This window comes from Chiloscyllium plagiosum, chromosome 19, assembly GCF_004010195.1.
Source record: "Chiloscyllium plagiosum isolate BGI_BamShark_2017 chromosome 19, ASM401019v2, whole genome shotgun sequence".
Classification (NCBI taxonomy): domain Eukaryota; kingdom Metazoa; phylum Chordata; class Chondrichthyes; order Orectolobiformes; family Hemiscylliidae; genus Chiloscyllium; species Chiloscyllium plagiosum.
The window spans coordinates 22,825,670-22,849,401 of record NC_057728.1 but is presented as its reverse complement, the minus strand read 5'-3'; the positions used below and the strand labels follow the sequence as shown (position 1 = coordinate 22,849,401).

The following is a 23,732-nucleotide window of genomic DNA, read 5'->3' as shown; positions in this document are numbered from 1 at the left end:
ACTGGAGTTTGGGACTCAGGTGGGAGCCCTCCTCCAAGCTTCTCTACCACAAAATAAGCTGCAAGCTCCCATGCAAACCAAGCACAGATCAGCTCCTTTAAGTAACTTCACTGCATGTCTATGATCATATAAAAAAAGTAAGGGCCCACACATTTAAATTATATAATCTTGCAAAAAATTATGAAGTGACAATCCTCCTAAGCTGTAGTTAATTTGGCTGCCTTGGAAATTCTGGCCAAGTTTGTACCATTGGTTGCAGCCTATTAAACCTGGTCATTTAACAAGTTTCTCTTAAACTGAAAGGTATGCTCAAACACATATTGGAGATCCAGCTTATTATGGATTCTTCTTAACAAAATGTTCGTTCACCAAGGCAGAATTATTGATCAACTCTCAAATCACCACAAGGTTTAGCTGTTACGACGACACAAAGTAGCATAGAATAACATTGGGGTACAGAAATAATAAGAATGTTCAGCAGGATTTTATTTAAAGCAAAGAAACACATTTCATAATTTACAGCATATACGCCATATTTAGTGAGTCAGTAAGATGAAATACAATAATACTTGGGGCTGCAGTATTTCAGAAGAACAGCATGTGAGTACTATACTGTCAATGGCTGTAATTTTTCTGTAGACAGGAGGATTGCTACTGTGCAAAGACCTTAATCACCCAAATATATTTTGTAATGGAATTAATTATTGTAACATTAAACTCTTCCAGAAATATGTCTGAATAACAAACACCTACCTCTACTATCTGTCACAAAATTAGTTTCACAATTAAAAACTTAGCATTATGATTTCCTGGCAAACATCTAAGTGTTCAGTTTAAAAAGTGACTGTTGATTTGGAAGCTAGCCCTGATTTGTTGTGAAACTAAAAATGGATAGTCTAAGTCACAAAATCCATATCAAAGCAAACAGTCAGGCAGTTACTCAATAAGCAACATTTTATGCAATATTAAAAAAGGTGCCAGGCCAAACTCTTAGTAGAAATAGCTGATGCTGGAAATTTGAATTAAAAATCAAAACAAATTAGAAATGCTCCACAGGTATGACAGAATTTGTGAAGAGCCAAACAAAGTTTATTTTCCATCAGTGAACTTTCATAGAGCCATGTTACTACTATGTGACAAATCTGGCAGCAACTTTGGACCTAGCAATATTCCATAAACAATGAGCCGAGAGACTATTTGACTTATTTTTGAGTTGGCAAACATATCAAAATGGTATTTTGCTGATTATCTTCAAAAGCATCACAAAAGTTGGATCAGTCACTTGTATCACCAGGATAGACAGAACTGGGCTTAATGATTAACCTGCAAGTCAGCACCAGGCACACCACAGAAATCAGTACTTCATTGGAATGTCATTGGATCATCACAGAATTTTATAGCACAAAAGACCAAAGACCTTGATGAGGGAATTTGTGCGTGCTTCTGGATTGATGGAAAATCTTTACAACCTCCGGTTTCTTAAGTCTCACACGAGAAACACTCATCTGTAACCTTCTCACTGATAAATGTACTTTTCCTGGCCCAGTCAGACCTGCAACATTTAACAACATGTTTTTCTGAGGTAGTACAATTCATCAGTTTTCATTAAATTTTAGTCCAAAGTCCTGCATCAGCATACATCAACAGAAGAATACAGATTCACCAAGCAGTGTCATTGAGGTAACCAGCTGGGAATGTTTTTGGGAAGCATCATTGCATTGAAGCTGCCATAGACAATAAAGCTCCAAAAACAGTGAATCTACAAATGTGAGGCATCCACAGCCTCAGACTGCAGACCAAACTCAAAATGGACAAAGCCACAGTCCTCGCCAACTTTCTATATTGTGCCAAGTCATGGCGTAGGTCTTTTACTACTGACGATGTACTTCATCAGTCTGTCTCCACAGCGAACTCCAAATCCAGTGTCAGGACTGTTTTACAAACCTGAAAATCCTGGATAAAGCTAATATCACCAGCATTAAAGCTATTTTCCTGCAAAGCCAGCTGTGTTGGATGGTCACGTTGCCCAGATAAAAGATAGTTGACTGCCCAAGAGCAAGGAGCCACTGTGAAACAGAAAAGGAGGGAAAGATAATCCAACTGCCTCCAGCAGCAATTGCACCTTCACCTATATCCACTGTGGGAGAATGAGTCAGCCACAGAGAAGCCTGACCAGGCACCAAAAGACCTGCAAATGATGTGCACAACTTTCCTAAAATCTTCGTTCACAAAGAAATACCAAGACAAGAAAAACAGCCATGTCGCCCATCGTGCCTGTGCCAGTTCTTAAGCAAGAGAGCACTATTTGCGCCCACATCCAGCTTTCTCCCCCATAACCCAGAAAGTTAGTACAGATTGTCTACCATGTTCCATGCACTGCAATGGTGGCTGCATTTCAAGGCCTTTGTTGGTTGTGCAACACTTTGATCAATCCCGAGGCTGAGCAAATACAAGTAACCTTTTTTCCCCCATTCACTCAGGATGTGGGCATCACTGATGAGGCCAACATTTTTGGCCATCCTTAACTGCCCAGAAGGCAGTTAAGAGGCACTCTCATGATTGTGGGTTTCGAGTGACATGTAGGCCTGGCCAGGCCAGTTAGGACAAGTTTTCTTCCCTGAAAAGGGCACTCGTGAACCAGATAGAACTTTCCAATAATAAATATTTCCAACATCAGTTTTGTGGTCACCATTTGACTCTCAATTCCAGACTTTTACTGGATTCAAATGCAGAATTTAAACTCGGGTTCCCAGAACATTACTTGGGTCTCTAATTATTAGCTGAAAATGTGTTGCCAGAAAAGCGCAGCACGTCATGCCCGAAATGTCGATTCTCCTGCTCCTTGGATGCTGCCTGACCTGCTGTGCTTTTCCAGCAACACATTTTCAGCTCTGATCTCCAGCATCTGCAGTCCTCACTTTCTCCTCTCTGAATTATTAGTCTAGCAATAATAACACTAGGCCATCACCTAACCTAAGACCAAAGGAGAATAAAATTTATGTAAAGGAAGTAAAGTTAAGACATGGCAAAATAGCCTGATCAAGTCTAAAATGCAGCTTGTGTCCAAGATGATATGCAGCTACAGAAACTTTATGTGCAGATTTCAGAGTTTGAGAAGCAGGTGGAGTCACTGTGCTGACCTTCAAGACTGAGTTGCATTAATAACACATTCAGAGAGTTGACTACACCATAGTTTAGGAGCCAGTTAGTCCAAAAGAAACAGGCATCCCCTGGGGTCCTGCCCACAAATCAGTTTTCCATTTTCAAAGTTGATGGGAACACTGGATCACCAAGAGAGTGCAGTCAGAGCCACATTCTGTTAGGTGAAGACATGTTTGATGAAAGTATCATTTTGGGGCTGGTGAGAATGGTGAAAGATGGTCCTTTAAATACAATGCTAGTAGAACGAGAACTCAGCTGGGCAGAAAGAACAGCAATACAGATTTGAGATTAGTTAGATAGAACAACAGATAAGCATTTCTGGGGTCTTTCACATATCTGTCGGATGGTATGTTGCTTCCTGGGTACCAGGATCAAGAATGTTACAGAGCAACTGCAGGGTATTCTGCTGGGAGGGTGTACTGCTAGAGGTCATGGTTCACACTGGCAATGACTTGGATCAGCATGTGATCTGACCTACACGGGAGTAAGGGCCTGTGCCCGAAACGTCGAATCTCCTGTTCCCTGGATGCTGCCTGACCTGCTGTGCTGTTCCAGCAATAAAGTTTCAACTTTGATCTCCAACATCTGCAGACCTCACTTTCTACACGGGAGTCCAGACCCACAATAATGTGGTTGATTGTAATTTGCCTCTGTACAATTAGAATGAGCAATAAATGACAGCACGACCCACATTTCAAATAAAAATCTTTAACAATTTTTTTTGGGACAGAGGAAGGTCATAGTGAAGTTACCAGGGCTGGCACTGGGATCCTTTCTTTTCTTAACATTCTGAATTTTGGCATGCAAGAAACTATTTCAAAGTTTACAGATGCACAAAACTTGGAAACACCATAAACTGTGGACATTGTAGAAATTTGACAGGGCATAGACAGGTTAGAGTGGGTGCAGGGAAAGGTGGCAGATAAAGTCCAATGGAATGCATTTTGCTCGGAAGAACATAAGCAGACAACACAAACGGGTACAAGGCTAAAGTGGGTCTAAAGGAACAGATGGATCCGTGTGTATATGTGCATAGATCATTGAAGGTGGCTGAACAGGTGTAGAGAGCAGTTAACAAAAGCATACAGTATCCTAGGCATAGATGCATTGAGTGTAAGACATTATGCTGAACTTTTAAAAGGCACTTAAGACCTCAGTTACAGTATTGTGCACGTTTCTGGAGGACAATATAGGAAAGGTGCTAATGCACTGGACGGTGTACAGAAGCGATTTACAAGGATAGTTCCAAAATGAGAGATTTCAGTTACGAGGACATATTGAAGAGGGAGAGGACTGTTCTCCTTGGAGAGAAAGCTAAGAGGAGGTCAAACAGAAGTTTTCAAAACTGTGCAGGGGATGGATAGGGTAGAGAGGGGGAAAAGTTCCTGCTCATAAAAGGATCCAGAATAGAGGGTCAGACTTTAAGTAATGTGCAAAGGGAGCCAATGTGGCATGAGAAACTTTCATACAATAAGTGATTAAGGTCTGGAATGAAATGCCTGAATGTGTGGTGGAGAGAGAGCCCACTGATTAATACAAGAGTGTATCAGACAATTAATTAAACAGAAATAAAGTGAAAGACATGAAAAAAATGACAGGAGAATGACACTAAGTCACGATGCTTGCTTGGAGAGTGGATATTAGATGACTGACCTGCCATTACCAGGTTTACTAAAATTCACATTTGTGATTAGATTTGTAATATCCGTGATCCCCAGTCCTCTGGCAAATACAATATCCAAAGAGGACTGAAAGATTGAGATCAGAATTTCTGCTCTCTTTCAATAACCTAGGATGCATCCATGGATCGGTCAACTTCCTGAGTGATGCCAACTACTTCTATTCAAATTCAGCTCTCGCTTATTGAACCATAATACTTATGTCATTCTCTTCTTTTATGAAGTGAAGGAGTAGGTGTTGGACTGGGGTGGACAAAGTTAAAACTCTCACAACACTCCGGTGAAAATCCAACAGGTTTATCTGGCAGCGCTAGTTTCCGGAGAGCTATCAGGACCCACAGCTACTTGAAGGAGCAGTGCTCCGAAAGCTACGGCTTCCAAATAAACCTGTTGGACTATAACCCGGTGTTGTGATTTTTAACTTCCTTTATGAAAATTGAAACAGCATTCTCCAAATCAAGGTGTTGTTAGGGATAGTCACATGACTCTAGCTACAGCTTTGATTTTGTGGAATAGGTGAAAAATTCTTTATTCCTTTCCAATTGAACCTATCACAGTGATGATGCAATCTTTCTGATTCTTCCTCTTTCCTTAATGGAGGAGTCCACTCCTATTTGATAAACTGGCCCCTCCACTACTGTTTATTCAATATTCTGCATTTGCCAATCACCTCCAACACCCCACCCCTCCCCATGCAAGTTCGGAGATTAATTCTTGTTTCTCACAGAATGTCCCGAACATTTCTTTCGGCTGAAAACAGTGAATTTACTATATTGCACTTACTGTTCACAATGAGGTCTGCTCTACACCAGGGAAAACAAATGCAGAATAGTAATCACTCTGTTCAGTTGTAAACATGACCATGGGTTTCCATCTCCTGTCATTTTAATTCTGTATTTGGCTCTCATGGTGACCTCCCTGTCCTCAGCTTCTGCAATGTTCCAAATGAAACTCAACATAAGCTTGATTAGATATTCTGCAGTCTTCAGGACTCAATATCGAGGTCAGCAATTTTAGAGTATAAACAATCTCTGTACACATCTATTTCCTTTTGTTTGCAAATTCAGGGACGTACTAAATTTCCCTCTGCTTTTAGATGGAAGCTGTTCATCATTCTGTAATTCACATCAAAATATTTTTAAAATTTGTCTCATTACCACTTCAGCCTCACAACACAAACATTTCTGACATTTAATATCTCATTATGAGACTAGTACATACCATCCTTTGTGTTCTTTGTTCACCCTCTTCCCCCTTTCACTCGCTTAAAAACCTAATTTCTAAACTTTCCCAGTTCTAATGTCAGAACATTAACTCTATTCTTACTCCATAAACACTGCCTGACCTGATTATTACTTCAAGCATTTTTGCAAATACAGGTTGTAAAGGGGGGACAAAAAACAAAAAATGATTATTTACAACATCTCAACTTGTAAATGCTTAAAATTAATAATGCTGGCCCACACAAGTGACAGCAGAAAGTACAGAATGAGCTGCCAGAGGACGTGGTGGTGGCTGGTACAATTACAACATTTAAAAGGTATCTGGATGGAAGGGTTGAGGGGGATATGGGCCATATGCTGGCAAATAGGACTAGATTTATTTAATATATCTGATTGACATACACAAGTTGGACCAAAGGGTTTGTTTCCATGCTATTCACCTCTCTATGACTCTATAACTAAAACAGAACTTCCTCTTACGCTGGAAAAAGTTTATATATTGTGATCACAAACTTGAAAAGTTATATTCAGTTTAAGCAGCCAGTTATTCACTTTATTTGGAGGTGGATGAGCAGTGGGGAGGAAAAGTGAAAGAGAATAGGGCAAGGAAACAAATATAAGCCACAATAAACCAATGATCAGTGTCTTAAAGCTATTGTGGTCTTGACAAAAGGCCAGTATTTTCCTTTTAAGCAAAAGAAATTATATCTTAAAAGATACAAAAGACTACTTTTTTAAAAAAATCATTCTCGTAAGTAATTCATTTTTCTATACCTAGTGTATCTTGATTGTTGCAAAGGATAAATTGGTAACTGGTGGATTTTGGCAAAATAAGCTAAAACAAAACCAGTTTTGGGGTTTCAAAAGATATTTGAAGTTGTGCAATTTTTTAAATTGCAAGTTTCAACTCAAATATTTAATAGTTGATGTCTAATTTTCACAGCCAATCACAGGATTCTAACCATTTTTCAGCTTGCTCGAGAAGTTTAAAGTTTGATATCTAGGCTCTGCATATGCTATACACACGTGTGGCACGGCAGCAATTCATTGTGTATATGCACCAATTTTACAACTGTTGCCAAAGCAGACCCACAACGTAAATAAAGTGAAGGAACATTATTATGGAAACAATTCTAGAATACGAAATGGAGATTTGTGAAGTTATAATTATTTTCACTTCAAGATGTCACCTTTAGCCCTTCACGTGAAGCAATGTAGTTCAAATTTCAGAAAGGTATTTTCCACTCGGAATTTAATCAGATACCCTGAAAACACCCAATATTTTGTGTATTAAACAAACAGATTTTGTCTTTTGAGTGCAACAACCTTTCTCCAAAATCAAATAGATGTTCTTTCACAAAAGCTGAATGCATCTAAAGTAAATTAAAATATTCTGAATACGAAATAAGGGAATGGAAGCTGATCTATAAAATTTATTTCTTCACAATAGTTAATCTGGGAGGGTTGGTGTGGACTCGATGGGCTGAAAGGCCTGCTTCCACCCCGTAGAGATTCTATGATGATCTCTAAGCAACCAACCTAAACGAGTATGCCATTACTATAATAGTTTTCAGTAAATATGTAGAAGACTGCATGCCAAAAAGGTTAATGCAACCCACCCAGAACAGCAACCCACCCAGAACCATTCCCCTACATTTACCCCCGACTATAACTCTTCACTGGTTACAGCCATAAAAATGGCTTTGGTTGTTTGAAGCCAATCATCTCAACTCATTTTGCCATGGGAGGATTTCTTCAACAATGACATAGGCGCAAATGTTTTCAGCTGTTTCATCAATAAACTTCTTTACATCATAAGATCAGAAATGCGATGTTCATTCATGACTGCAATACTCAATTGCATTCACAACTCCTCAGATAATGAAGCAGTTTGTTGCCAGGGTGAACTATGATACAACAGAGTCTAAACTGAGGCGTGAATTTGAGGTCTATGGCCCCATTAAAAGGGTAAGTATCACAAAATAGGAGTTGGTTTCAAATTATGATAGCAGTGCTGAATACAATAAACACTAATCCTGTGATCTTTTTAAATCTGCATGTTGCACATATTCTGACAGCATGCATTGGACGAGACCCCAGAACAGGATAGCAGCACAGCAAATAAGTAAATAAGTTCTTCTTGCTGGTGACAAAACTTAATCCTGCTTTAGGATAGGCTTTCAAAAAAGTTAATCACTTAATGTTAGTGAGCTGAAATCTTAAGGACTCTGTAGTAAGAATGGAAATGCACTGTTCAGTCAGCACCTGTAAAGAGAAAAGTTGAAGCACCAGTATGTTCTGGAAATAGTCACCAACCAAAAAGCATCAGTGGAGGAAGAAACTGAACTCACTTTTCATATTGATGACTTTTTTTTGGAACTAGGGCAAGTTGGATATGACAGGCTTTAAGGAACATTGGGAAGGAAGAACAAAAGGGAAGTTCTGGGGAGGAGGATAAAAGCAGAAACAAAATGACTGAGTTACATTCATGTTCTGTATTTAGCCTTCCTGATGTAGAGGAGACTGCATTTTAAACAATGAATACGATTAATATTATTGAATGAAGTACAAGTAATTCACTTTTTTTTTAATCTTCAAGTTCCCCGTGGGAGACTGGGTAGCAAGGGTAGATCTCATGGAATACAGGGAGATCTAGCCATTTGGATACAGAACTGACTCGAAGATAGAAGGCAGAGGGTGGTGGTGGAGGGTTGTTTTTCAGACTGGAAGCCTGTGACCAGTGGAGTGCCACAAGGATCAGCGCTGGGTCCACTACTTTTCAAGCTTTATATAGACGATTTGGATGTGAGCATAAGAGGTATAGTTAGTAAGTTTGCAGATGACACCAAAATTGGAGGTGTAGTGGATCACAATGGGATCTTGATCAGATGGGCCAATGGGCTGAGAAGTGGCAGATGGAGTTTAATTTAGATAAATGAGAGGTGCTGCTTTTTGGGGAAGCAAATCTTAGCAGGCCTTATACACTTAATGGTAAGGTTCTGGGGAGTGTTGCTGAACAAAGAGACCTTGGAGTGCAGATTCATAGCTCCTTGAAAGCAGAGTTGCAGTAGATAGGATAGTGAAGGCGGCATTTTGGTATGCTTTCCTTTATTGGTCAGAGTATTGAGTACAGAAGTTGGGAGGTCATGTTGCGGCTGTACAGGACATTGATTAGGCCACTGTTGGAATATTGTGTGCATTTCTGGTCTCCTTCCTCTCGGAAAGATGTCATGAAACTTGAAAGGGTTCAGAAAAGACTTACAAGGTTGTTGCCAGGGTTTGAGCTACAGGGAGAGGTTGAATAGACTAGGGCTGTTTTCTCTGGAACATTCGAAGGCTGAGGGGTGACCTTATAGAGGTTTATAAAATCATGAGGGGCATGGAGAGGATAAATAGACAAAGTCTTTTCCCTAGGGTGCGGGAGTCCAGAACTAGAGGGCATAGGTTTAGGGCGAGGTGGGAAATATATAAAAGAGACCTAAGGGGCAACTTTTGTACGGAGGGTGGTACGTATATGGAATGAGCTGCCAGAGAACATGGTGGAGGCTGGTACAATTGCAGCATTTACAAAGCATCTGAATGGGTATATGAATAGGAAGAGTTCGGAGGGATATGGGCCAGATGCTGGCAGGTGGGACTAGATATGGTTGAAATATCTGGTTGGCATGGACGAGTTGGGCAGAAGTGTCGGTTTCCATGCTGTACATCTCTATGACTTCCCCAGGCAGCTCAAGAAAGAAGTGATGGAGGCTCGTACAATTGCAACATATAAAAGGTATATGAATAGGAAAAGTTTGGAGGGTTATGGGCTGGGTGCTGGCAGGTGGGACTAGATTGAGTTGGGATATCTGGTCGGAATGGACAAGTTGGACCGAAGGGTCTGTTTCCATGCTGTACATCTCTATGATTCCAAGTGAGCTGATAAGTGGAATGGAACATTCACAGTACCCTGCTCCAACCCTCAACAACCATCTAGGTCTCATCTTGTCTTTTGTTCTGCAACACTTTTGATCTCTAATTGTCCTTAACCTCTGTGACCTGCCCTTTTGTCCCACTTATATCTCCCTCTTTGAACAGCATAAAGCCTTCAACTTGTGCACATCTCTTCATTCAAAACATTACCATGGCTTCTCGTCCCATAGATGCTACCAGACTTGCTGAATTTCCCAACACTTTTTACTTCATATGAGGTGGTGCCAGTATTGGACTGGGGTGGACAAAGTTAAAAATCACACAGCACCAGGTTATAGTCCAACAGGTTTCATTGTAAGTACTAGCTTTCAGAGCACTGCTACCTGATGAAGGAGCATTGCTCCGAAAGCTCGGACATCCAAATAAATCCGTTTGACTATAACCTGGTGTGATGTGATTTTAACTTTATTTCAGATCACCAGCATCTACTGTAATTTCTTTTTGTTAAACATGATGGTTAACTGGCGCTCATCCACAACCTTAAACATTTCCTCCTTCCATCAACAGATTACCACAGCTGCTGTGTGCACCTTCTATGAGAAGCACTGATAGCACGTTGCAAACAAGGAGAAGGGCACATTATCCGGATTTGGAAATATATTGTTGTTCTACTGCATGATTTCTGTGTTAAGATCTTGGAATTCCCTATCTAACATCTTTGTGGGATTGTCTTCAACCCTAAAACTGCAACAGTTCAAGGAGGGGGCTAATCAGCATATTCTTAACTCAAGGACAATTAGGAATGGCCAATTAATGCCATTCTAGCAAGCAACATTCATTTCTCAAGAATGGCCATATGAAAACTAATTAAGAAAAGGTCCGAGTATCCAAGGTCCAAAAGACAGCTCATTCAACAGCACAACGCATTCATGAACCTCATGTGTGCTTTCAGGTTCAGATAAATACTTCACAAAACAAGAAACAGGTCAATGGAGCCTGCATTAGAAACTTGTTGAATAAATCACGTTCTGAACATAGAGACATCAGAGGCTCTTCGTTGGTGCAGTTAGATATTATATACCTTCACTAATTCACAGAGTTATAGAGATGTACAGCACGGAACCAGACCCTTCAGTCCAACTCATCCATGCCAGCGAGATATCCAAACCTAATCTAGTCCCATTTGCCAGCACTTGGCCTATATCCCTCTAAATCCTTCCTTGGCATTCAAGTATATGAATTTTAAATGTTGTAATTGTACTAGCCTCCACCATTTCCCCTGCAGCTCTTTCCATACATGCACCATGAAAAGTTGCCCCTTAGGTCCCTTTAAACTTTTCCCTCTCACCCTAAACCTGCGCCTTCTAGTTCTGGACTCCCTTACCCTGGGGAAAAGACCTTGTCTATTTACCCCTCATGATTTTATAAACCTCAATGAAGTCACCTCTCAGCCTCCGACGCTCCAGGAAAAACAGCCCCAGCCTATTCAGCCTCTCCCTATAGCTCAAATCCTCCAACCCTGGCAACATCCTTGTCAATCTTTTCTGAACCCTTTCAAGTTTCACAACATCTTTCCGATAGGAAGGAGACCAGAACTGAACGCAATATTCCAACAGTGGCCTAACCAATGTCCTGTATAGCTGCGACATGATCTCCCAACTCCTATACTCAATACTCTGAGCAATAAAAGAAAGCATACCAAACACCTTCTTCACTATCCTATCTACCTGTAACTCCACTTTCAAGGAGCTATGAACCTGCACTCCAAGGTCTCTGTTTAGCAACACTCCCTAGGACCTTACCATTAAGTCTATAAGTCCTGCTAAGATTTGCTTTCCCAAAATGCAGCATCTTGCATGTATCTGAATTAAACTCCATCTGCCACATCTCAGCCCACTGGCCCATCTGATCAAGATCCTGTTGTAATCTGAGGTAACCTTCTTCGCTGTCCACTACACCTCCAAACTTACTAACTGTACCTCTTATATTCGCATCCAAATCATTTATATAAATGATGAAAAGTAGAGGACCCAGCACTGATCCTTGTGGCACTCCAATGGTCACAGGTCCCCAGCCTGAAAAACAACCCTCCACCATCACCCTCTGTCTTCTACCTTTGAGCCAGTTCTGTATTCCGTGAGATCTAATCTTGCTGACCAGTCTACCATGGGGAATCTTGCCGAACGCCTTACTGAAGTCCATATAGATCACATCTTCTGCTCTGCCTTCATCAATCCTCTTTGTTACTTCTTCAAAAAACTCAATCAAGTTTGTGAGACATGATTTCCCATGCACAAAGCCATGTTGACTATCCCTAATCAGTCCTTGCCTTTCCAAATACAAGTACATCCTGTTCCTCTGGATTCCCTCCAACAACGTGCCCACAACTTAACGCCACGCTCACCTGGCTATAATTACCTCGCTTTTCTTATTTTCGTAAATGGTGGCATCACACCTGTGACTATCGATGATACAAATATCTCAGCAAAGGGCCTAGCAATCACTTGCCCAACTTCCCACAGAGTTGCAGGGTACACCTGATCAAGTCTTGGGGATTTATCTATATGCATTTTAAGACATCCAGCACCACCTCTTCTGTAATACGGACATTTTTCACCATCTGTTTCCCCACATTCTGAATCTTCCATGTCCTTCTCCACAGTAAACACGGATGCAAAATACTCATTTGGTAACTCTCCTGTGGTTCTACACATAGGCTGCCTTGCAGATATTTGACAGGTCCTATTCTCTCCCGAGTTACCCTTTTGTCCTTTATATATTTATAGAATCTCTTTGGATTCTCCTTAACCCTATTTGCCAAAGCTATCTCATGTCCCCTTCTTGCCCTCCTGACTTCTCTCTTAAGTATACTCCTACTGCCTTTGTCATTCGATTTCTGCTGTCTTTTCCTGACATATACAGTACTTCTTTCTTTTTCTTAACCAAAACCTCAATTTCTCTAGTCATCCAGCATGCCTTTCACCCTAACAGGAATATACTGTCTCTGGTCTCGCATTCTCTCATTTTTGAAGGTTTCCCATTTTCCAGCTGTCCCTTTACCTGCAAACATCCGCTACTAAATCAACTTTTGAAAGTTCTTGCCTAATACCGTCAAAATTGGCCTTCCCCCAATTTAGAACATCAACTTTTACATTCAGTCTATCCAAGTAAATCTTTAACACTATGGCAGCCCCAGTCTACATTTGGGAAATTTAAATCCCCTACCATAACCACTCTATTATTCTTATAGATAACTGAAATCTCCTTACAAATTTGTTCCTCAATTTCCCGCTGTCTACTGGGGGCCGGGGGGGAAGGAGAGATCTATGATATAATCCCAATAAAATGATCATCCCTTTCTTATTTCTCAGTTCCACCCAAATAACTTCCCTGGACATATTCCCAGGATTATCCTCTTTGAGTACAGCCATAATGCTTTCCCTCGTCAAAAATCCTATGCCCCTCCTCTCTTGCCTCCCTTTTCATCCTTACAATTGCATTTGCATCCTGGAACCATTAAGCTGCCAGCCCTGTCCCTCCCTAAGCCATGTCTCTGTAATTGCTATGATATCCCAGTCCCCTGTTCTTAACCATGTCCTGAGTTCATTTACCTTCCCTGTTAGATCTCTTAAATTTAAACTGCATTTATTTCAATGTATCAGTCAGACAAAATTAAATCTCAAATCACTGGTGCTTACTGAAATACCTTCAGTTGAACATAACACACAGCATGCAGATTACAGCACTAACGATTTTTTTCAGAAACAAAGTTCACTATGTATAAAGGTCATCAAAGGCTTAATGATGCAACTCAAGTAAACTATTGGAAACAATCAACACAATGAAGTGGGAAAACTGTTAGTGCAAAGCAAACTTGTTAACACCAAAAAAAGGACTATAGCAGGATCTGTCATCATCAAGTCTGTTGACATAGCTGTTAAGATCCATTTTAAACACGTGATCAATAAAGTATAATATGGCTGCGGTGTACAATTGTTTCCTATTTGAGCCTGATCAAGGATATAAAAACATGAACATACAATTACAGTAAACATAAAGACTGAATGAACATATTCTATAATTTACTTTCAGAATATGTGCAACTCAGTTTGAAGTCAACATGTAAACCAACTTACAAAGTATTTTTATTATAGAAGAGGGACAGCCAAATAGATTTTGTTTTATTAAAAAAAGACTACAAGGTGCATTTTAATTACAAAACATTCTGTCCTGCAACTCTGATCAGTGCTCGGATGGAACTAGTCTTGTGTAAAGCCAACAATCTGAACCATTAAACAGTCAGAATTGGGGACGTTGGCAAAAAAAAAAGCATTAAAAGCAACAAGAAATGGGAGAAAACCACAAATGTATCAAATAGTTTAAATGCTTAATATAATGCCAAAACATAGTAGGAGGGTTATTTGATTACATTACAGTGTGGAAACAGGCCCTTCGGCCCAACAAGTCCACACCGACCCGCCGAAGCGAAACTCACCCATACCCCTACATTTACCCCTTACCTAACACTACGGGCAATTTAGCATGGCCAATTCACCTGACCCTGCACATCTTTTGGACTGTGGGAGGAAACCGGAGCACCCGGAGGAAACCCACGCAGACACGGGGAGAACGTGCAAACTCCACACAGTCAGTCGCCTGAGGCGGGAATTGAACCCGGGTCTCTGGTGCTGTGAGGCAGCAGTGCTAACCACTGTGCCACCGTGCCGCCCTTAATCTTCTGGTTATGATCCAGCATTAGTACATACACTGAATTACAAAAATTGACCATCCAGGCAATGAGAGTTCCCAGAGCTGCAACAACTAACGGACCATCACAGCTTCAACTAACGCCATATTCTTATCAATAATAAAGGCAGATATGTTTCAATAAATAGCCTTCATCCACTGAATCTGACTGGTTAAGTATTATGTTAGGAATCCAATTTCATGAATTTAAAGAGGTTTAGAGTTACATGCAAGCTGAAGAGTGTATTATATGCATTGAGAACGTATCATTGATCCTCAATAGAACAAGTCATTGGAAAATAGCTATTTATTGTTCAATCCAACTTGACCTGAAAGCAGCTTGAATAGCTAAGTAGCTTGTTATTCTACTTCAGAGGGTAACTGAGAGACAATCACAATCCTCTAGAGTGAAGTCATATATAGGCCAAACCAAATAAGGAAGGCGACATTTTTCCCCTGAAAGACACGTCAAATTTGACTGCCTTAGAAACACTTTCTCTAATCTGTTTTTCATTTCCATTTTTTTCTCCCAATTGAATTAAAACTAGGATTTTAGTACATGCTCAAGTATTAGTCCAGGCATTTGGATTACTAGTTCAGTTCCAACCATTACACTACCATACCCAGACATAAAATGCAAATCACTTTATCAAATTGAAAAGAACAAACAACCACTATGATAAAATTATAGTAAAGGGGAAATAGAGAACTGCAAGCCTGTTAGCTTGATATCATCAGCAGGGAAAATTGATAGAACCTGTTAAAAGGGTGTGATACAAACAATTTACAAAAAATTAAAATTGGTAAAGTTCAATATAGATTTGTGAAAAGAAAATTATGTTCAACAAAATTATTGCAGTTTTAGTAGACACTGTTTGTAGCTTATAAAGGAGAACCACTGGTTGTGCTGAATTTGGATTTTCAGAAAGCATGTAATAAAAGGTCCACACGGGAGGCTAATCAACAAAATCTCTTTTAATACAGAATTCCCTATAAAATCAAAACATTTTTGTATTCATAATTTCAGACAGATAATCCTTTAATAACCTCTTGAATCTATTGACTTTGGACACTTTACTGAGCTGATTGGCTATGAAAAGTAGCCAAGCATGAATAATGATAGCCCTTAGAGTAATGTCAACAAAAAGCTGTAGTTGCTAGAACAGAATTATTTTCAATTATCACAGACAAAGGCGGGCTATCTTTAAACCTTTTTTAAATAGAAAGGAATGGGCATTTAGATAACTTTCTTGGTTCTTTACACTTTATCTACCCTTGAAGAATATTTACATCTACTCTTAAAATATGCAATTTCCACACAAGGCCCTTGCTATCACAGAAGTGAAGTCTGTTTCAACCCAACAAAGGGAATATTCATAAGAATGCACAGGATTTCGAGATCCACATGCCACTTTTGTTTTTTTCAAAAAAGAAGAGTTCTCACAGGGATCCACAATACCATTAAGATTTAGATCTCTGTCCCTTCCTTTCAAACTCTAGTTTTAGAATCATAGAAATGCACAGCATGGAAACATACCCTTCGGTCTAATTTGTCCATGTTGACCAGATATCCTAAATTAATCTAGTCCCATTTGCCAGCACTTGGCTCATATTCCTCTAAATCCCTCCTATTCACGCACCCATCCAGATGCCTTTAAAATGTTGTAATTGTACCAGCCTTCACCACTTCCTCTGGAAGTTCATTCCATACATGCACCACGCTCTGCATGAAACTGTTGCCCCTTTGGTCTCTTAAATCTTTCCCTCTCATCTTAAACCTACGCCTTCTAGTACTGGACATTTTTCTCTATTCAAATGACCGTCGTGTTCTATTGCCTCAACATTATGTAAATTTATTTTTCCTCTAAACTTCCTTTCCTTCAAAAACATACTCCTTTCATTAGCACCTCCAACATGTTTATTTTTAATTTTAAGACCCTATCCATTGCTCTAGTTATATAATTCATTGCAGTGGTGCCTGTCACCAAGGAACTGCTCCTGCTTTCTCCCTTTATTCATACGAGCACATGTTCATATAAACGAGGAGTAAGAGTTGGCCATTTGACCCTGAAAGCCTGCTCCGCCATTCAATAAGATCATGGCAATTTCCAATTTATTTGTTTCAAATTTCACATTCCTATCTACCCAGATAATCTTAGATTATTGTTGGGAAAGGGAATCAATATCTGCCTTGAACATATTCAATGATCAAGCCTCTTTGCCTTCTGTAACAGTTCCAAACCTCAGAAAAAATCTCACCTCATCCTATAAGGCAACCCCTAATTATAAAACAGTGTCCCCTAATTCTAGATTCACACACAAGAGTAAACATCCTTTTCACTTCCACCTTGTCAAGACCATTCGTTATCTTATACACTTCAATCAAATCATCCCTTGGCCTTCTAAACACCAGTCCAAACACGCTTGGCCAGATCAATCTTGTATCATAAGACAACTAAATAATTTCAGGTGTCAATCTCGTAAACCTTCTTTGAACTCCCTCCACTACACCTATATCCCTCCTAAAATAAGCAATGGTGTGTGCAACACTGGTATCAAGATGTGGTTTCACCATTGTCTTGTGTAATTGAAACAGCTTATTTTCATGTTCAATTCGCGTCAAATTGAGTCCCTTCAAAATTCCTTCTTGCCACACCATCCCTTGAACCACATATTTAATTCTCTAAGCTACTATGACAATGAGGACATGGCTTAAATAGCAATCCACTGCGGCTCTAGATTAGAACTTGGAGCATAACTCCTTAAATTCTCTAAACTGAACACCATTCCTAATTCTTTGTGGATCAGAACAAACAAATCTTCCCTCTCCCAATATACCCCCACTTCATGTATACACAGGTCAGGTGCAAATTCAGAATATAGCCTGCAACTGACAAAGTTGAAACAATGGCAGCTTTCAACAATTTCTGATTGCAAATTAACATAATACAACCTAGCTGCATAATCTATGCACACTTGTGAACAGATGTGTGCTGGACCACATTTGTCATTCCACATGCTTGGATAACAAAAACAAAATTTAGGACCCATATACTATTGGGGCCAGGTTTACAAATAGCAATGCCCAATTCCTTTGACAAAACACAAACATTTTAGCATGTCAAAAGTTCTTAGGTATATTGAGAAATGCATGATAGAAACCAGGAAACTTTTATTATAGAGTCATACAGCATGGATACTGACACTTCGGTCCGACTCGTCCATGCCAAACAAGTTTCTCAAACTAAACTAGTCCCTGTGTGACCCATATTCCTCTAAACCGCTCCTATCCACGTGCAAGTGCCTTTTAAATGCTTTAATTGTGCCTGCATCTACAACTTCCTCAGGAAGTTTATTGCACATACAAACCACCCTCAGGTGCCTTTTACATCTTTCCTCCTCTCACCTTAAAAAAATGCACTCTCTAATTTTGAACTCCCCTACCAGAGGGAAAAGGCCCTTCCTATTCACCTTATCTATGTCCCTAATGATTTTATAAACCTCTATAAGGTCACCCCTCAACTTCCTATGCTCCACTGAAAAAGCCTTTCCAATGCAAGTCAAACCCTCCAGCAATATTCTTGCAGATCTTTTCTGAGCCCTCTTCAATGTAATAATATCATTCCTACAGCAGAATGACCAGAACAGCCCATAATCCTTCAAAAGTGGCCTCACCAATGTCCTGTACAACTTCAAAATGACATTCCACTTCCTATTCTCCATATTCTGAGCAATGATGCAAGCGTACTAAACAATTAATGTAAGATTATATTGATAAGTTTTGCATTGATCTATTTTTTCATAAATTACTCTTTTCTCTTTTCAAGAGTTTGACCAAGCATGGAAGTAACTTTAAACATTTCTGGAAATGGGTAAAATTGTGGAGCAGGGGTTTAAATACAGCTTACCAACTTTAAAAATGCAAGAGACAGACATTTAACTATACAATCAGCATTGCATTATTTCCTGTAGCTGAAAATTTGAATATTTTCATAGAATAGGTAACAGAAACAAAGGTGAACATGAATACCCAGACAGTCACACTTTATTCCTAAACAAGCTTGTATTAAAAATCATGTTCTAATTTGCGTACTTTTGTTGACCATTATACATATGCAGTGGTCATAACCAATCCAGTACAAATACCATATTGTATCATTGAGTTATCAAAAATAAGCCAGCTGCTACCTGTGGGAAACCATCTATTTCCAGTTGGATTCTTTAGTGACAGTTTATTTTGAATTCTACCTTTTGATCTAATACAAATCAACAATGCAAACATTAAATTCTTGTAGCTTCACCTATTGTCTTCACTACTTGACATTTTTACCAACATTAACATGATTGTTATGGTAGGACTCAAACTCATACCAAGAGATTGTGCTTTCAAGTCCTACTCCAGAAATGCAAGAACAAAAGTCCCAGCCATTATTCTGGTGCAGTGTTGAAGAGATAACACAAGAGGTGCTGTCTTTCAGGTGAGGTATTAAATTTGAGTTCTATACGCTATCTCAAGTGGGCATAAAAGGCTCCATGTACTACATCAAGAGGAGCAGAGGTGTTAATAATTGTCATGACTGATATTTATACACCTATCAACATGTCACCAATGAAAATGAAGATCTTGCCACATTATTCCTATGCCCCCACTTCCTGCCCTCAAACAGACCATCGCTTGCAGCAAACTACTCAGCCTTCAGGAGAACAGCGATCCAACACCACAGAGGAAAAAAACTCACTGTGAGAGTGCTGTGCAAAGATTGCATCCTGAGATTTAAAACTATAGATCAGAAGTCACACAACACCAAGTTATAGTCCAACAGGTTTATTTGAAATCACAAGCTTTTGTAGCGCTGCCCCTTCGTTAGATGAAGTGAAGAAAAGCATACAGGCGCATAATTTATAGGCAGATACATACTTGGGCAGAGATCAAAAGATCATACAAATGGCCTAGGTGGAGTGTCGAATGATAAGTCTATGCAGGTGATCAAAAATATCAGATGGCATGAGTAAAGTGTCAACAGCTGAATGGTAAATAGATGGGATTACCTCAATCCAATTAACTGGGGCAGAGAGATAATCATAAACAATTAAAAATAAGGTGGTGCTAGAGACAAACCAAACAGCTGGAATAACATGATAGATATAAGAGTAGCATGCCAAGGGTCTAATCAAAGTAACCAGTAATTCAAAAATGTACAAACTAATTAAGGTAGAGTGATCATAACAAGTTATCCAAGTGATGGGGTTAAACAGGACAGCAAGGAAGATTTTGACAGATGCAAAATAGTGTGGTGGGGTCACATGTAGTACGACATGAACCCAAGATTATGGTTGAGGCTGTCTTCGTGGGTAGGGAACTTGACTATCCTGTTGTAATGTATTTTGAAGGCTGCTTACCTGAAGATCAGAGGCCGAGTACCCTTGACAGGTGAAGTGCCTCCCAAATGGGAGGGAACATTCCTGTCTGACAATTGTTGTGCAGCGTCCATTCATCCAATGCTGTAGTTTCTGCATAGTCTCGCCAATATACCATGCCTCGGACATCCTCACCTGCAGCATGTGAGAGACCATTGTCTGGGTCAGATGAGCACTTGCCATGTACGTGGTGGGTGGTGTTCCCACGTGATGGTAGTATCCATACCATCAATCTGACATGCCTTGCAGATGTTGCCATGGCAGAGTTCAGTGGTGCTGTAGTCGCTGTCCTCCTGAATGCTGGGTATTTTGCTGCTAACAATAGTCTGTTTGAGGGCGAGAAGTGGGCATAAGGATGATCTTGGTGAGATTTTTATCTTCATCGATGACATGTTGAAGGCAGCAAAGAACATGGCGTAGTTTCTCCACTTTGGCAAATACTGGACAATGAATGGTGCTCTATAGACCACGTGCTGTGTCTGTCTTCTGAGGAAGTCATTGCAGTTTTTCGTTGTGGCACATCAAAACTAGCAACTGATGAGTTGAGCATCGTGTTCCGTTCTTACGGAGGTATATTGGTGAGACTATGCAGACGCTATGGCAAGGGGTGAATGAACAGCATGCAACAATTGCCAGACAGGATTGTTCCCTCCCAGTCAGGGAACACTTCAGCGGTCAATGATATTCAGCTTCCAATCTTCAGGTAAGAGTCCTCCAAGGCAGCTTTCGAGGTACACAACAATGCAGAATCGCTGATCAGAAACTGATAGCCAAGTTCCGAATCCATGAAGATGGCCTCAACCTATTTCTTGGATTAAAGTCGCACTACATGTAACACCACCATACTGTTCTGCACCTGCCAAAATCTTCCTTACTGTATTTGGAAAAGCTTCCTTACTGTCTTGTTTTAACATCATCACCCTGATAACTTATGATCTCTCTAACTTAATTAGGTTGTACAGTTTTGGATTACTGGTTAATTTGGTTAGACCCTCAGCATGTGACTCTTCTACCTATCATGTTATCCCAACTGTTTGATTTGCCTCCAGCACCAACATATTTTTAATTTTTAGTAGTTATCTCCTTGCCTCAATTAATTGGATTACAGGTCACCTTCACGTACTATTCAGCTGTTGACATTTTATTCTCACCATCTGATATATTCAATCACCTGAAGAGACTTATTATACGACACTGCACTCACACCATTTGTACGATCTTTTGATCTCTATGCCTATATGTTTTTCTTCACTTCACCTGACAAAGGGACTGCACTCAAAGTTTGTGATTTCAATAAACCTGTTGGACAACAACAGTGTTTGCTCCACCCTCCACTCTAACCAATCACCATCACCCCCCCACCTTCGTTCACCTATCGTATTCCTAGCTACCTTTCCCCCCACTCCCACTCCCTCTCAGCCCTCTTGGGGCCTTCCACATTCCTGATGCAAGATCTTATGCTCAAAACGTTGACTCTCTTGCTCCCCACCTGACCGGCTGTGCCTTTCCAGAGCCACACTTTTTGACTACAACAGTTGTGCAACTTCTAACCTTGTGCACCCCAGTCCAATACCAGCCCCTCCACTTTATTTAAATTTATAAATAGACAAAATTCAAATGCAGTCAACTGCCTTTAAAGCATTTGGAACATCATTTCCACTTTTGTCAGTCTAACTACACTAAATCTTTATTCTGTTTTGCATTCAACTTTCTAGTCATTCTATATATTCTCTCACTCCATAAGCTCAAACCTTAGTTCTCTACATTTTATTGAAAGCCTGATGACTATCTAGATTACATCTCTAAGATGATCCTTTTATGTTCAGCTGTTCATATAGTCACATGATTTTTCAGAACAAGAAAGAGTTAAACTAAGTATCAAATAAAGAACCTCAGTTGCAACATATTCCACAAACATAAGTTCTTGAAGACAGGTACAGAATTTGGGGAGTAAAGGTGAAGTCCAGATAGTTATCCTCTGGAACTGAAAAGTAACCCTCATTTACCCTCAAGAGGCAGCTTCAAAGCAGCAATGACAGATCTAGAAGCACATACTCTGCGAGGGATGATGTACAAAGACTTACTAAAGGCACATTTAAAGTCTTGTTTTAAAAAAAAAACTCAAATGTTCAACAAAGAGCTTAACTAAGAGATGTCAAATATACTTACTTATAATACAACTTGTCCTTTTAGAATACTATCATTAAAAGAAACAAGTTCACCCAAATTTCTCTTATAAAGTGGAATTTAGCGTTTTCAAAAGGACTGCAATTTATTTAGTCAATTATTTGCAGATATCCTTATTCAAAAATAATAATTATAAAATTATCTAATTTTATACCCGAGAACATATTAGAAATATGCCAAGTTTCATGTAAAACAGACTTGTCTCCTGCTTTAGTATTAAGCTATTGAATGACTGATACATAGCGCAATACTGAATTTGTCAGACAGGTGTATTTCATCTTTACAAGAACATTTCAATCAGAACTCAAGAAAGCTTGTGTTGAACTGCCCTAGTATTAAACTACACTGAAAAATAGCATTTATAGAAATAAAGAGAGCAACGGGTCCCTCTCCCCCACCACCCCCTAATCCATTACTCAACATTTTAAATTTGATACAGTACTTACATTCAGTAAGTCAGGTTCATGGATTACATTTGGATTCACTTCTTTCAACTCTGAACTTGGAGTGTCACATAGTTTTTCTTGCGCTGACATCAGGTCTCTTATTCCTCCTCTCCGATGCCTTAAGCCTGAGCTTAGACTCTCTTCTAACCGTAGGCCTTCCAGTTTGTTAACAATATAAAGTTGCTCTTTAAAAATAACTGGTGTTTTTGTTTGGTTCAGAATGCTGTTAATTTCAAAAACCTGTTTAAGAAGAGTACATAAATTAATCTTCTCATCCATATTTTGCACATACACTAAGTTAATACTGTATTAGTATCGGGAATTATTTTTGCTAATCATAAACAAGAAAAACATTGATTTTAGTACAAACTTCTCATGCATTCTCCAATGTGAAGAGGAGGCCCAAACTACTGAGTTTATTTACTTTCCCAATTAAAAGGTCTCTCTTCCCAATGTTGCCGTTTAGTTCCAATGTTAGCAGCTTGATGGAACTTTGCAGTATTTTGGATGTAAACCTACATGCTGAGTGTCAACACATTAGTGCAACTTTGGAGAGTATTGCAGATTCTATCAACAGTTGTCAACATACATCAATGAATTAAGAAAAAGGACCCTGCTTATTTTTCTCATGCTTATCCAGGAACAGTCAAGCTGCATGCTAGACCAAATATGAAAAGATTACCCTTATCACCAAAAGGCCAAAATCAAACTTAAGATTTTCAATCAACATGTCTTTGTATTGCATTGGAGAAAATAAAGGAAAGAAAACATAACACACCTAATGAAGAGCCAATCACAAATACCAAATTCAATGTCCAAAGAGATCCATTAGAAACCATAAAGCAATTTCCACTTACTGCTTTGAAGTCCATTACCACACTTTGCCTCACTTTGTGTAGAGTCTGGGAATTTAACAAGACAAGCCTCATATTCTTTGCTCTCCCAACATTTGGGCACCC

General features: G+C 39.5%; 1 protein-coding gene across 2 annotated transcripts in view; it reads right to left on the bottom strand.

Moving 5' to 3' along the window:
* The window catches only part of LOC122559588 (adiponectin receptor protein 2-like), a 71,707-nt gene that overhangs the window by 33,434 nt on the left and 14,541 nt on the right, over nucleotides 1-23,732 (bottom strand). For both annotated transcript variants that reach the window (XM_043709320.1, XM_043709319.1), the window contains one exon: nucleotides 22,774-23,013. In XM_043709320.1, the coding sequence (XP_043565255.1) occupies nucleotides 22,774-22,863 (90 nt within the window). In that variant the 5' untranslated portion in view covers nucleotides 22,864-23,013. The remainder of the gene's footprint in view (nucleotides 1-22,773; nucleotides 23,014-23,732) is intronic.